A 14,335-nucleotide genomic window follows, 5' to 3' on the forward strand; every position below is an offset into this window, starting at 1 on the left:
AGTCCCTACAACGCTGCCCTTTTGCCTGTGTGCCGCAGGAAATTTAATCTCCCCGGTAAATGACACCCAGAGCTATTTTGGAGCCGGGCTCTGGAGGCAGGGAGAAGCGCGTCAGCGATTTGACTGGAGGAGGAGAGCCCAGAGAGGAGGGTCAGGGGGGTGGCACAGCCTGACCCCGGCCAGCAGAGCCACTGCAGGGGGACTCGGGGGCACCTTCTGCACCTCCCTGCCCTTGCTGAGGTTTCTGTTTTATTTCCTGGAGGGGAAAGGGGGGGGGAGCCCAAGCCAACATGGTCTCCCCATGTCCTCTGCTCCCCTCTTCCCTCTTCCCCCTCCTTTCATCGCAGTAGGAATCAGATTTTGCTTCCTCTGCCCGGAGCTTTGTCCTCCTCAGACTCAGACAAGACTCCAGGTAAGAACAAAGCCTTCAGCTGAAGAGAGGTGGATTTGGGGATGCTGGAAGTCCAGCAGGATGTGGAGAAGGTCGTTGGTAGCTGAGGGAGGGTGAGGTGGTTGTTGTGCCATGCTGGAGGATGTTTTGCTGCTTTTGCTTCATGAAACTTTTTTGGGGATGGAGCTGAAGGTGCAAGTAGTAAATCCCTCCTCCTTTTTCTCTGAACCAAATGTGGATTGTTCTGCTTAATTACTTCTGAGCAAAGATCAGCCTCCAGAGAGGGAAAGTGGAAAAAAATCAGCTTTAGAGCTGTAGACTCGACTTGATACATTTTGTCCCCAAATCTGAGACACCACTGGGCATGGAGAGCCTGGAAAAACACATGGAGAGGTGGCAGAAAGGAACATTTCAAAAAGCTTTATTTCCAGGGCATCATCTCAGTGCAGCTTTTCTGTTCAGCCAGGACATTTTTCCCCTCTGAGCTCCTCTCTGGTGTCAATACAGATTCACTCTGCAGCCCCCCACCCTCCTCCCATTTCTCCAAATGGTTCTGAGGGGAGATAGGGAGAGATGGAGCTGGACAGCTGAGGCTATTTTGGGCCCTACAGCTCAATGGGGTGGAGTGACTGTAATGACAATGACGTGCACTTGTTAAAATACAAGGGCTTAGGTCGTGCCTGATTGTCACCAAGGGAATTCTTTGTCCATATGGGAGCTGTGATCCTGCAACTCCCTCATGGAGGAAATCACATGGCTAAAACAGGAGCATTTCTATCTTTGCAAGTCTGATTTTTAATGTGATTCTGCCACAGCTGCTTCTCTCCAGGCCTGTGTGTCAAGCAAAATGCAGTTTGGTGGAATTTGTGATGAAGTTTCTATGGTTTTGTTGCTCCTTTTCTGTCTCCTGGGTTGGAAACCTCAGAATTTGTGTGTTTTCTCTCCATTTGTATCTTTTATTCTCAGCCCCACAGAACAGGAGTGAACATCACAATGTGCCCAGACCTCCCTGGTGCTTTGGCCTTTTGCTGTTGTCAGAGCAGCCTTGGGAGGCTCATAAGAATAGAAGGAAAAGTGGCTGCTGTGGAGTCGTGAGGGGCTGCTCTGTGCAGTTTGAGGCCTCTGGGAGTTTCAGGGGTGGTTTTGTGGCTCCATCAAGGGTGGGATGTGAAATGAAGTCCCCATGTTGCAGTAAAACCCAAGGAGGATGAAATCCTTTCCTTGCATGGAGCTTCTTGGAGGTGCTGGTGTGTTGGTAGAAAATGTTTTTGGCCAGGTGGTTGGAAGTGGGATGAGTTTTCTAAGATAGGTCTGTCTCTGTAGAGAGGAAAGATAAAAAGTGTTTTAACCATGTAAATCACCTAAGTGGCTTGAATCTGTTGTGGTTTCTGTGAAGTGTGTACTGCTAACGTGGCTGGGAGGTGTCTGACCCTCCTGCCCAGTGATGTTCACAAACCACGTGATTTATTCTTGCTCCTCATTGGAATTTTCTAAATGTTTGAAGCCTTGTTTGTTACCAATCATTGGGAACATCCAGGTTATTGATAAGGGACTAACAGGGGGAGATGAGGAGCTGCAGGTCCCTCTGAGGCACTTGGTGCATTTCAGCCCTACTGTGAAGGTCAGAATTGTACCTCGAGCTTCTCCTTTACCCTGAGGGCTGCTCACCATGTTTAACACCATGTCAGCCCCTGGCCTGCTAGGAGCTTTCCCTCAACATCTCCCATGGGTTTTGGCTTAGGATGGAGGCAGGCTGTGAATGGGAGGGAATGCAGACAAACCTTCTTGGGGTCTTTGTGGTCAGGATGACCCCAAGGTGTTAGAAAGTCTCTTTTTCCCAGCCTGGTGCTTGAAGGAGTCAAGATTCTTTAGCTCTGATTTTCAAAGTTGTTTATTCTCTGTTATCTATAACATTCTTTCTCTGACCTGCTGAGGTCTGTCTGGCAGGTCAGTCTGTGGTACACTGACCACCTTGGGGCAGTGTTATCTTTTTATACTAAAAACTACGTGTGCATTATTTACAATAATTGTCCACTACTTATCACCTATGTTAGACAGTCTGTCTCTAAACCAATCCAAAAGTGCCACCATCACTCAGAAGATGGAGGCTAAGAAGAAGAAAGAAGGACAAGGCATGCCCAAATCCCTCCATCTTGGCTTCTGAACCCTCATTCTAAAAACCCCAAATTCTACTCTTCCACCTTGTGAAAAACTAACTATCATCCTACTTAAACTCTCATGGCTCGTAAATCCTCATATAACGTTGGTAATGGTTTCAATGAGTTAAAATCAAAGGCACAAGGGTCTTTGGCTCCATGTAGGGCCTCTGAGCCCCCTGGCAGGGGTTTGAGCCGTGGAGGGCAGCCAGAGGGATGTCCTGGGTTCCAACAAAACCTTGCTCTGAGCCCAGTTAGGAGCTCCTTGCAAAAGGCTTCATGTGCTGCAGGTTCTCTGTGTCCAACACCTCCAGTGATGGATCCCCCACAGAAACCTCCCCCATCTGCCCACCCAGTGACCTTTGGACATGCCAAAATCGCTTCTCCCTCACTGCAGTGGAATTCAGAGTAGGCCAAGCTAAGCCCTGAGGCGCAGATACTGCTGGAAGGGGATGAATCCCGCCCACCTGGATTAGAGCGCTGAGCCCCGATTTAGGGGTGTCATGGGCAGCAGCACTGGCTGTGCTGGTGTGCATTTCACCCCCAGAGCTCCCTGTCTGCTCTAATGGCTCTCAGGCACCCACCAGAGCCTGGCTGATGTCACCCAGCCTGCAGCTGACACCCAACACTCGTGCTATTCCAGAGTCGTCTGTGACGGTGTTCACAGGGGTCTGAGGATGAGGGAAACATGAGGATCTGTTACAGAAGGCTTGATTTATTGTTTTATCATAAATATTACATTAAAACTACACTAAAAGAATAAAAGAAAAGGTTCTCATCAGAAGGCTAGCTAAGAATAAAAAAGAATGAATCAACAAAAGTCTGTGGCTTGGACAGAGAGAGAGCCAGCTCTGCCGCGATTGGCCATTAATTCCAAATATCTACACGAGACCAATCACAGATGCACCTGTTGCATTCTACAGCAGCAGATAACCAATGTTTAGGTTTTGTTCCTGAGGCTTCTCAGCTTCTCAAAAGGAAAAAATCCTAAGGAAGGATTTTTAATGAAAATATGTCTGCAGCAGTTGTCCATTCCCTGGGAGGCTGCTGGAAGCCAGAGAGCAGCCAGGTTGTTGCTGTTTTCCCTCAGCAGGATTTTAAACATCAAAGGGAACCCAAACTTCCCATTTGACAACTCATGGACTTCCCTTCCCACCCACGGATTCCATTTCCTGATGTTTTTAGATGGAACAATACAAGCAGATAAGTCGTGTAAACTGTGGTAATAGCGGTGCTGCCTTGATTTTTATCTGGAGCTTTCGTTTCAGGGATGTTCTTTGAAAGCTCAGGCTTCAGAGACAGGAGGTTCCCTGTAAATCCTGCCTTTCCTGTCAGGAAAAGGAGTGAGAGGATTAGAATCTAGCATTGCAGAGGAAGTTCAGGAAACATAAACTCCAAAGGCAAGAAAAATACCTCAAATCAAAGTATTTTTGACCAAAGAAAGGGTAAAAGAGAATTGAGGAAATGAGCAAATAGGGTTGTGAAGGACTTAATGTGGTGCTGAGAGAAATTCTGTGCTTCTGATCTGTGTTTGGACCTTTGTGTGATCCTTTAGGTTTAATTATGTCCCCAAAGTCTCTAATTTTGCTGCTCGTGGCCACCTTTTGTCTCAGGAATGTTTTATGGGATGGATTGCATCGTGCTTTTTGCTCTGAGTCCTGGTTGAAATGAATAGTGGATTTGTCTTTCCAAACAAGCTGTGGGTCTGCTGGTGGATAAAACCAGCACTGAGAGAGAAAAGAAGCCATGGGAAGGATTCCACTGATTGATGAATGGAAAAAGATATTTGCTTTTACAAATAAATTTTAAGTTTGCTGATAAACTAAATCAGACATGGAAAGATGAAAGAAAGAACGAAAGAAAGAAAGGACCAATGGAGAAGAAAAACCCCTAAATTCCATAAGAATTAAAAATAAAAGGGAGGGTTATACATTAAAGGGAAATCTTTGGTACCAGGCATTCTGGTAAGCCTGAACCTCTCAAGTACCTCAGAAACGGGAAAAGAGAGAAGGGAAAGGTGGCTGGGAAATTGGGATAAAAAGGGAGGCTGCATCCTCCAAAAATTTGAGAGACCTTAGGGGAATGCCCTATGGCCTCTCCCTTTATTCAAGTAAAGCCAAAAAGGTCTCCTCTGTCTCCTTTTCAGACATAAACCTCTGGTATTTGTAGATTAATTTTCCTACCATGGCGGACAGGATTCTCTTTCTAATCCTTGAATGGAAAGGCTTGGGCAGAGAATAACCTGTTCCCCCTGTCCTGTCTCACAGAAAGAGCTTCATCCCAGGCTGCTCACAGCCTGGGGGCCAGCTCACCATGGTGGGGACACCTCTGCCTTCTCAGAGGCTGTGGAAGGTGTCCAGGTGCAGATCAGCAGTGATGAAGAACGTGAAACCAACCCAACCCATCAGCCAGCACTGCAGAGTGAATCCAGGAGGTTGGGATGGAGCCAGGCTGGGAGAGCCTGGAGGAGAGAAGGGTCCAGGGAGAGCTCAGATCCCCTGGCAGGGCCTGAAGGGGCTCCAGGAGAGCTGGAGAGGGACTGGGGACAAGGGATGGAGGGATGGGATAAGGAGGAGGTTAGGTTGAATATTAGGAAGAAATTCCTCTCTGCCCCAGAGGGCAGGGTTGGGTTGAATATCGGGAAGAAATTCTTCCTCAGAGGGTGGTGAAGCCTTGTCACAGGTTTCCCAGAGAAGCTGTGGCTGTCCCTGGATCCCTGGAAATGTCCAAGGCCAGGACAGAGCTTGGAGCAACCTGGGATGGTGGAAGATGTCCCTGCCCATGGCAGGGGTGGAATTGGATGGTTTACCATGGGTAGACCATGAGTCTCTAAGGTCCCTTCCAACCCAAAACATTCAGGAATTTGGTGGCACCACCATCAGAGTTTTCCACTTCTGAGTTCTCCATCAGGAACTGGAACTCTCTGGTGGTTCCCACTGCAAGGCACTCACTCCCCTGCCCATGGGAAGCAGACACTGGCAGTGGTGGCACAGGAGGTCTGGACCAGCTGCTTGTTGGCCCCAGGGCAGTGATTTATTTATTTATCTGACAGCTCTGTGCAGTTCTGCCTCTTCCCCCAGATGCAAATCAGGGAAAATCTGAATGAATAAAGACATAAAGCAAAATTATAATTGCTGCCAGTTTGCCTTTGGCGTGCTCAGAAATGCCCAGGACGGGAATGTGATCTCTGCTGCAAATGATTCATCACAGAGGGATTACATGGGGAAATGTGACACTGGCAAATGCCTGAGATTTATTGGAAAGGGCATTTGCATTGACTAGCTTTATTCATGCTTTGTTCTTGGTCCTGCTGCTTCCAAGGGAGCTGCCCTGGCACTTGCAGAGAGTTACTATTTTTTAAATTTAAGTTTCAGAGTTACTGGGCTTTTTTTGAAGTTTGAGTGAACCTGTAAATAATTGAGATCAGAGTAACTATTGAATAAGTTGATTGGCAGGTTGCACAGTAGAAATATGAAATCTTGTCCTTTCAGTGCTTTCACAAATCTGTCCTCTCCTGGCTCCTAAATCTATTGATCATCCTAATCCAGTGTGATGGGTTTTATCCCATTTGAAATTATAAAATGTAATCTTGTTTAAATTATAAATGAAATTGTAAAATGTAATCTTGTTTAAATTATAAAATGTTTATCTTGTTCAGTCTGTCTAATTTGTTAGATGTGTTAGATACACACACAGCCTCATCCTTGCTACAGGTTTGGATTTCATGCCTCTCACTGCATTTCATGCTCTGCACACCCATAAAACAACTTTTCCCCTCTCTTTTTCAGATGGGGACTAAAGATAATAGAACTGGAGTGCCTATCTCATAATTATAAAAGCAAGCCAGCAGCAGAGCAAGGAATAAACCCTGTTTTTTCTTTCCATGCTAGAAAAATATCTAAAATAATGATGAGCACATACTGTTTTCACTGATTCCTGGATTTTTTCTCTGGCATCCTGGCCATTTATAAAGGTGTAAAAACCTTATAGAGTGTGAAAGCACAGGGTGAAAGCTGCTGGAGATGTAGGGAAGAGCAGGGGATGTGGTTTTCACCCCACACTAGGAGGTCTGTGGACACAGGAGCTTGTACTGGATGGGAAGGATCATCAAACACCAGATGAGTTTTTGGGAGCCATGGGAGATGGAGGCTGGACCTGGAGGCCACTTGGATGGATTTGCTGCACCAGTTTGGTTCAGGAGCAAAACCAACAGGCATGTGGTGTTTTTGGCTGTTCCTGACTGTTTTTTGACTGTTCCTGACTGGCTGTGTTTTTTTTTTTTTTTTTTTTTTGGGGGGGTGTTTTTTTTGTTTGTTGTTTTTTTTTTTTTTGGCTTTTTTTTTTTTTTTTTTTTTTAACTTTGGCTGTTTTCTTATTTTGGCTGCTGGTTTTTTTTGGCTGTTGTTTTTTTTTTTTTTTTGGCTTTTTTTTGGCTGTTTTTTGGCCTTTTTTTTCTTAGCTGGGTTTTTCTGGCTGTTTTTTTTTTTTTTTTTGGCTTGTTTTGCTTTTTGGCTGGTGTTTTTTTTTTTTTCCTTTTTTTTTTCTTTTTTTTTTTTTTGGTTGGTTGTGGCTTTTTTGGCTGTTTTTTGGCTGTTTTCTGGCCATTCCTCCTGACTCTCTGTTTTTTGACTATTTTTGGCTGTTCCTGACTCTGACAGGTACCAGGGAGCATCTGGGGTGCGTTCATTTAGGCACAGCTTAGCAGGGAGAGAAGGATGCACTTTATGAAGTGAGCAGCATAAGAGCCAGGCTTTGAGAGCCCTCACCCTGCTCCTCCAGGCACAGAACGGTGTGGAAGTGATGGAAATGGCACTCTGGTGGGCTGAGAGGTCCCTGGCAGCTCCTCTCGTGTCTCTGTGGCCACCTCAGTGCTCCAGGCACTTGTCCATGTCATGCAGAGCCCAGCTTGATGGAGAAGTGGAGCAACTTTAATTTTCTGCTCTTTTTGACACTGCAAAGCTGGAAATAAGTGATGTCTCTGTTGGACACAATAGGAACCCAGGAAGTTTGAGACGTGGCAGTGTCTTCTGAAGGTGAATCCAAGTGTTTTGATGGCTCAGTGCAGCCTGAAATTCAACTAATGGCTGGGAAATATTAGGACATGAGCTCTGAGACTGTTTTGGTTGTTAACTCTCAGTTAATGCAGTGAAGGGTTCTGCTGGGCTCTCCAGAGCTGAGCTGAACCTCAGCATCCCCTTCTGAGCATTGAAATGCTCCTTCCCCAAATGAGCAGGAGACTCTGATTGTCAATCAAGTGACTTCAGTGGAAATTTCCACTGACTTCAGTGTACTTTGGCTGCAGCCCCAGGCTCCTATCTGCCCCTGCTAACCCTCCATGCAGCTTCTCTGCTTGCAGCTGCACAAGCGTTTATGGAAAACACGTTTCAAAGCTCAGCTGAGGGCAGGGGTTGGGGTTGTAAGAGGGTCCAGAGAATTCCAAACTAATTCACAGATTTCTAGACCAGTTTGAGACCAAGAGGAAAAGAGATCTGTGCATTGAAGGTGGCCACTTGACCGAAAGTGAGCTGGTCATAGCACTGATGACTGCAAGTCAATCATTCTTTACCATCTTAGCATGTGCTAAAAGTAAATTTTCCTTGCTGCTTCTTTTCCCCCTCCTAGATTTAATGTTTGAAACCTGTTTCTTTATTTTCTAAAGATCTGTAGCAGAATAATGAAATTTGTTCAATACCAGGAAACAAAAGCAACCAAAATTGAATTAGTTTAGAAAGGATTGATCTCGTCTAAAAGGAAAAGTCTTTGATTGCTCCTTGTAATTTTGTGTGTTCTTTGGAGTGGGAGACACAGGGTAGGACAGGACATGGGGTGTATTTTCTGTTAAATGTAGAAAGGTTACATTTGGTTTTGCCTTAGATCTGTGACCCAGATGAAGTTTGAAGTTTGGCTCAGCAATAACTTTGGAATGATAATAATGCTCCCAAAATCATGGAATATCCTGAGCTGGAAGTGACCCACAAAGACCATTCAGGACAACCCCAAGAATCCCACCCTGTGCCTGAGGCAGTTTTCCAAAAGTTTCTTGGGCTCTCATAGCAAACACCATTTTGTATTTTTGTGCCACCTCTTTTCCAATGTATGGATTTAATGGTAAGCTTGTATTTTTCAATCCACAGTAGCATAAATGGAATTAAATTTGTAATCTGTTGGTACTTTTCATGCACTATTTGTCATTTACCTCAGCAAGTACATTGTCATGTATACACTGTGCACATAATGATTTGCTAGCCCATCCCTGTCTTGGTGTGAAGAAGTGGGAGGGGAGACAAGAAATTGGGAAAAGAAGTGATTTTTCCCAAGGTCATGCAGCAAGTTGATCCAACCCTCAGTCCCTGATGCCATCAGTGATTTGTGCACTAACAAAAATGCACTGACAGGAGCTGGAGGAGGATGGAGAAATGGTGATTTAAGAAATTAAAGCAGGGTTTTGGCCTGTTCCTATTGATTTCTGCTGGAGCTGGGGAGAGCACCTGCCATTGGGTGAGAGAGTGGGTGGATGTGTGGCCAGCAGGGAAGCCAAACTGCTGCAGGATTAAGAAGGATATTTCTGTCTCACTGACTGGGTTTAATTTCCTTTCTGAGTTACAGCACCCAGAGCCCTGGTCCTTGTGCTGTGTGCAGAACTTTGGAGGTGAAAAAGCAGGGATGTGCTCACCTGGAGCAGGACCATTCCCACGGTCAGGCAGGAGCGGCCAGGACAGAGGGGTCTGGCGTCACGAGGCCAAAGAGGTTAAACAGTGTGAGAAATAGATACTCACTTTTCATAGTTCAGGAAGGTTTATTAAACCTTATCAAAAATACAACAGAAGAATGAAAAAAGGCTATGGCACTGGGAGCAAAAGATTTTCCCTGCCATTGCTCAGCCCCCTCACAATGGAGGTTTTTCCTTTTTAACCCTTTAATCCCTTCCAAAGTTCTGTCCATCAACCCCTTCTTTGCTGTCCAGTGGTGGAGATCTCTTCCTCAAATCCTGGTTGGAGCCCAGGTGTTCCATAGTGACAAGCCAGCCCTCCCAGATGTGCCAACTCCAGCTGTCCCTTGATAACCACACCAGGGGGTACAACATAACTATAAATCTATAAGCTTTTCTTAATTTATATCCATAATAGTTGTCTATGAATTGTGAGAGTCAATCATTGCATTACTCATCTATCACAACAGCTTGAAGAGAAATGGTGCACTCAAATCTTCTTGGAAAACCTGGTCTTAGGGAGTGACAGTCCTACCCATGGCAGGGGATTGGAATGAGATGATCTTGACGGTCCCTTCCAACCCAAACCAATTCTGAGATGGAGGCAGCATCTTGATGGGCAGACCCATCTCTCAGAATGTGGTGTCCAGTTTGTTCTTTATGGCTGCAGAACCAGCTTGTCACACAGCTTTAGTGCAGGTCACTTTCTGAGTGCCACAGAGGAAAGGCATCATCATTTTCCTTCTGTATGAACAGCTCAAAGAGTTTTGGGCTGTTTTGCACAAAGTTTGTTTTGCCCAGAGGCTCTATGGGGAAGTGAGCTGCCTCGTGCAGCAGTTTATAACCTCAAATGTAGGAAATCCTCAAAACCAATAATATTCCTTCTCACCCATAATGAGAAGGGCATTGAAAATATGGGTGTCACAGACATATTTTCTGAAAAGTACCTTTGCTAAGATTTTTCTCCTGAGAAGCTGAGAGGCCTCAGAAAGGAAATGTAACCAATAATAATATTGTTTATATATTTTTAATAATTATCTGCTGCTGTGGAATGCAACAGATGCATCTTTGATTGGTCTCCTGTGAATTGTTTCTACTTGATGACCAATCACAGGTCCAGCTGTGTCAGGACTCTGGTCAGTCACAAGATTTTATCATCATTCCTTTCTATTCTTTGCTAGCCTTCTGATGAAATTCTTTCCTTTATTCTTTTAGTATAGTTTTAGTATATAATTTTCTTTTAATGTAATATATATAATAAAATAATAAGTCAGTCTTCTGAAATATGGAGTCAAGATTCTCGTCCTGAAGATGAGGGAAACATCATCACACATGGGGGTTCCAGGTGACAAACACTCTGATACCAGGGGATTGCAGTGATTTGTTTTTTTTAATTTTCTTTTTTTTTTTTGGGTGCACCCTCTGCCCTGCCCTCTGCTGACCCTTTTCTCTGTGCCCCTGCAGGAAGGAAGCCAGGATGGATTACAGCTCGCTCAGCGGGGTCCCGCGCTTCCTGACCCGGCCCAAGGCCTTCATGGTGTCTGTAGGGAAGGACGCCACGCTGAGCTGCCAGATTGTTGGAAACCCCATCCCAGTGGTGAGCTGGGAGAAGGATAAACTTCCAGTGCAGTCTGGGGGAAGGTTTAAAACCACAGAGGATGGGGATTTGTACCGGCTAACCATCTACGACCTGAGCCTGGAGGACAGCGGCCAGTACATCTGCCGGGCCAAGAACACCATCGGGGAGGCCTTTGCTGCTGTCAGCATCAAGGTGGGAGAGGAGACCACGGTCACAGAGTCGGCTCCTTACTTCATCCAGAAACCTACCAACATCAAAGTAACCCTGGGAGAAGACGTCATGTTCAAATGCAAAGTCCAGGGCAGCCCTCCCCTCTCGGTGAACTGGGAGAAGGACGGGCGATACCTGAGGAACAAAGCGGACGCTGGGCGCTTCCAGATCGAGTCTGCTGGTGAGTCCAACGCTCTCACCATCCAGTGTGCCCAGCTGGGGGACAGTGGCACCTACACGTGCCGGGCAGAGAACCTCATCGGCTCCGCCAGTGCCTCAGCCGCGCTGGTGGTTGAAACACGCGGCTCCTCCAACCCCGACAGTGGCGGCAAGACGGCCTCCTTGCTGTCCCACCTGCAGAAGAGGCGGGAGGAGATCAGGAAGATGGACATCTCCCACAGCACTCTGGACTCTGCCTACTCGGCTGTGGAGGGGCTGTCCAGCCTGGGCTACGGCCTGTCCCGGGACTATGAGCGGGCGGCGGGCCTGGCCAAGGGCGTGCGCAACGCTGCGCTCGGGGCCCTGACACGCACCTGCAGTGTGACCGAGGGCAAGCACGCTAAGCTCAGCTGCTACGTGACAGGAGAGCCTAAGCCCGTGATTGTGTGGAAGAAGGACAACGAGGTCATTGTGGAAGGCCGGAGGCATGTTATCTATGAGGATGACCAGGAGAACTTTGTACTGAAGATTCTTTTCTGCAAGCAGACGGACAACGGGCTGTACACCTGCACGGCCTCCAACCTGGCGGGGCAGACCTACAGCTCTGTGCTGGTCACTGTCAAAGGTGGGTAGGTGTGGTTGTCACCAGGGTGGGTGTGTCTGCAAGGATACACCTTTGAATTGGGGTGAGGTGGGTGGTTTGGTTTGAACAAAACCTCAGCCTGCCAAACTGCTGCAAGGGAGGGTGTTAGATGCGTCAGACTTGTGTTGTGTGCGATTCCAAACAAAGGAATCCTGGACCTGGGATGTTTTCTAGGAGCATTCAAGAGGACGTTGAACAAAACATCTGCCTCCAAACTGCTGCGTGGGAGGGTGTTAGATGTGTCACACTTTGGTTGCCATTCTGAAGAACTAGGACTGACCTTCACAAGTGTGGAGTGACCCTCTGAAGGCAAGTTCTTCACCTCTGACTATGGCAAACAAAGGCATCCTGGACCTGGGAGGTTTTCTAGGAGTTTTCAAGGAGAACAGAGTATCCAAAAACCCAAGCTGGGAAGGGCTGAATAAAGCTCTCCTGGTGGAAAGGGCTTGGGCACTTGAGTAGATGACCTGGGGATAGAGTCCCATTGCTGGTGGTTCTTAGGAAGGGCAGTAAAGAGGTGCCAGGTAGAGATGGATGAGGCAGAACTGGATGTGATGCCTCAGGTTTTAGCTTGTATATCTTTTAAATTCTGTGCTGCTTTAGTGTATGGGTCTGGACTTCATATCAGGGGATGGTGAGCTCTGTGCACAGAGCAGGGAGACAAAACAATTCCTGCTCTAGCTGGGCACCAAGGACAAATGATCCAAATCTCAGCCCCAGAGCACAAACACCGTGGGCTGGAGAGGAAAACAAAAAAGATGAGACTGCCTGGGCTAAAGCTGGAATTGGACAATTAGCTCCAATATGCAAATGGAGCAGAACTGATAAAAGTGTTAGACCCTGTGACTGGTCGTCCATTTAGTAACCACTTTAAGTTCCCCTGGGGTGCAGCCCTGGCTGGGCTCTTGTGCTGCCCAAGGTGGATCTGTTGAAGCCTCCTAATAATCCCTACTTTATTCCTTAGCTCCATCCAGTCTGTGTTCTAGGTCAGCCCTCACAAGGCATCCGCTGGTTGTGGGGCAGCTGGGGTGCACCAGGTCCCTAAGGCTCCTGTCAGTCCTGGTTTCACAGTGATGTAAGAGATCCTTTTCTATGCTCTAGGTCAGTGACTGCCAATGCCCTGTCTCACCCTCCAGGCTTTAGTCACATCTGGGTTTGTGATCACCATGGGGTTTACTCAGACATGCCATTTGTAGTAGTGGAAACCCCTCCCTACAAGATGAGCATGTCAGGCTGCCTCAGATCCCCTGGGGGACCTACTCCAACTCTAATTACAGTCCAGCTCAGTTTTCCTGTACAGTGACCGACCAGCAGCCTGGATCTTGCCAGGCTCTTCAGCCTTTTCCCAGCTTGGGTTGCTGGATTGTTTGTGCTCCTTGAATCCTAGAAAACCTCCCAGGCCCAGGATGCCTTTGTTTGCCATAGTCAGTGGTGAAGAACTTGCCTTCAGAGGGTCACTCCACACTTGTGCAGGTCAGCCCTAGTTCTTCAGAATCGCAACCAAAGTGTGACACACAGTTTTTATAGAATCCCAGAATGGTTTGGATTGCAGGAGATCTTAAAAATCATCTCATTCCAACCTCCTGCCATGGGCAGGGACACCTTCCACCAAACCAGGTTCCTCCAACCCCATCCAACCTGGCCTTGAACAATCCAGAAAGCTCTAAATTTTCCAGCTGCTCTCCTATTTGGCATGGGGACAGCAGTTTGGAATGCAGGTACCACCTGTAAATGAGCTGTCAGAGACAAAAGATTTTGCCACTCAAGTGGTAAAACTCAAAGATTTTTAATTGGCAGCAAAATAATTAGAAACACAATTAAGTAGGAATTATCTGTGTTTCATACTCCTCTTTAAGCCTCTCAAAGGTGTTATTTGATTTTCTGTTTTCCCTTCTTTGGAAAGTGGCTCAGTCCCTGTGCCCATCAGTGACACCTGATCCGTGGAACTCACTGGCACTTGTCCCACCCCTTGCTGTCCCTTGGAGGTGCTGAGTGGCGTGGGGAAGGGCATTTGTCCTGTTCTATAAAGCTGGGATTACCTCATAAGCTGGGGCTCAGAGCTGGGGATCAATCCTGGCCCTCACCCTGGTGGAGGATCACTTTGAGGATGGATCAAACCCATTTCCCTGCACAACACCTTGCAAAAACAAACCTCCCCTCCTCTGCCTGTTTTTATTATAAAAATTATATAAAATATAAAAAATTATAAAAATTATAAAAATATTGTATAAAAACCCTCTGTTTTTATCCTATTGCTCTCATGGCTGCAACCTGTTCCAAACGAGGTGAGGAAAGCCAGGGAAGCAGCCAGTCTGGGAGCAAGCACCATGGGAAAGGGTTATTGATCCCTGTCCGTTGTCCAGAGCTGCCTGTGAGTCAGGAGGCTGAAGTGGAAATGTTTATGGATTGTTTATTTTTCATGCTGTGCCACATTTGGCTCCCTGTCCAGGCCAAGGCTGCCATGGAAAATCTACGTGTGTTGGTTATA

The 14,335-nt window shown here is 46.8% G+C and overlaps 1 protein-coding gene across 1 annotated transcript in view; it reads left to right on the top strand.

The window, feature by feature from the left end:
- Positions 1–242: 242 nt before the first annotated feature.
- The window catches only part of OBSCN (obscurin, cytoskeletal calmodulin and titin-interacting RhoGEF), a 195,248-nt gene continuing 181,155 nt past the window's right edge, over positions 243–14,335 (top strand). Inside the window, 2 exon segments of the mRNA XM_058801413.1 lie at positions 243–412; positions 10,721–11,829. Of these exon segments, the coding sequence (XP_058657396.1) occupies positions 10,734–11,829 (1,096 nt within the window). The 5' untranslated portion in view covers positions 243–412; positions 10,721–10,733.

The sequence above is a fragment of the Ammospiza caudacuta genome, chromosome 1, assembly GCF_027887145.1.
Source record: "Ammospiza caudacuta isolate bAmmCau1 chromosome 1, bAmmCau1.pri, whole genome shotgun sequence".
Taxonomy (NCBI): domain Eukaryota; kingdom Metazoa; phylum Chordata; class Aves; order Passeriformes; family Passerellidae; genus Ammospiza; species Ammospiza caudacuta.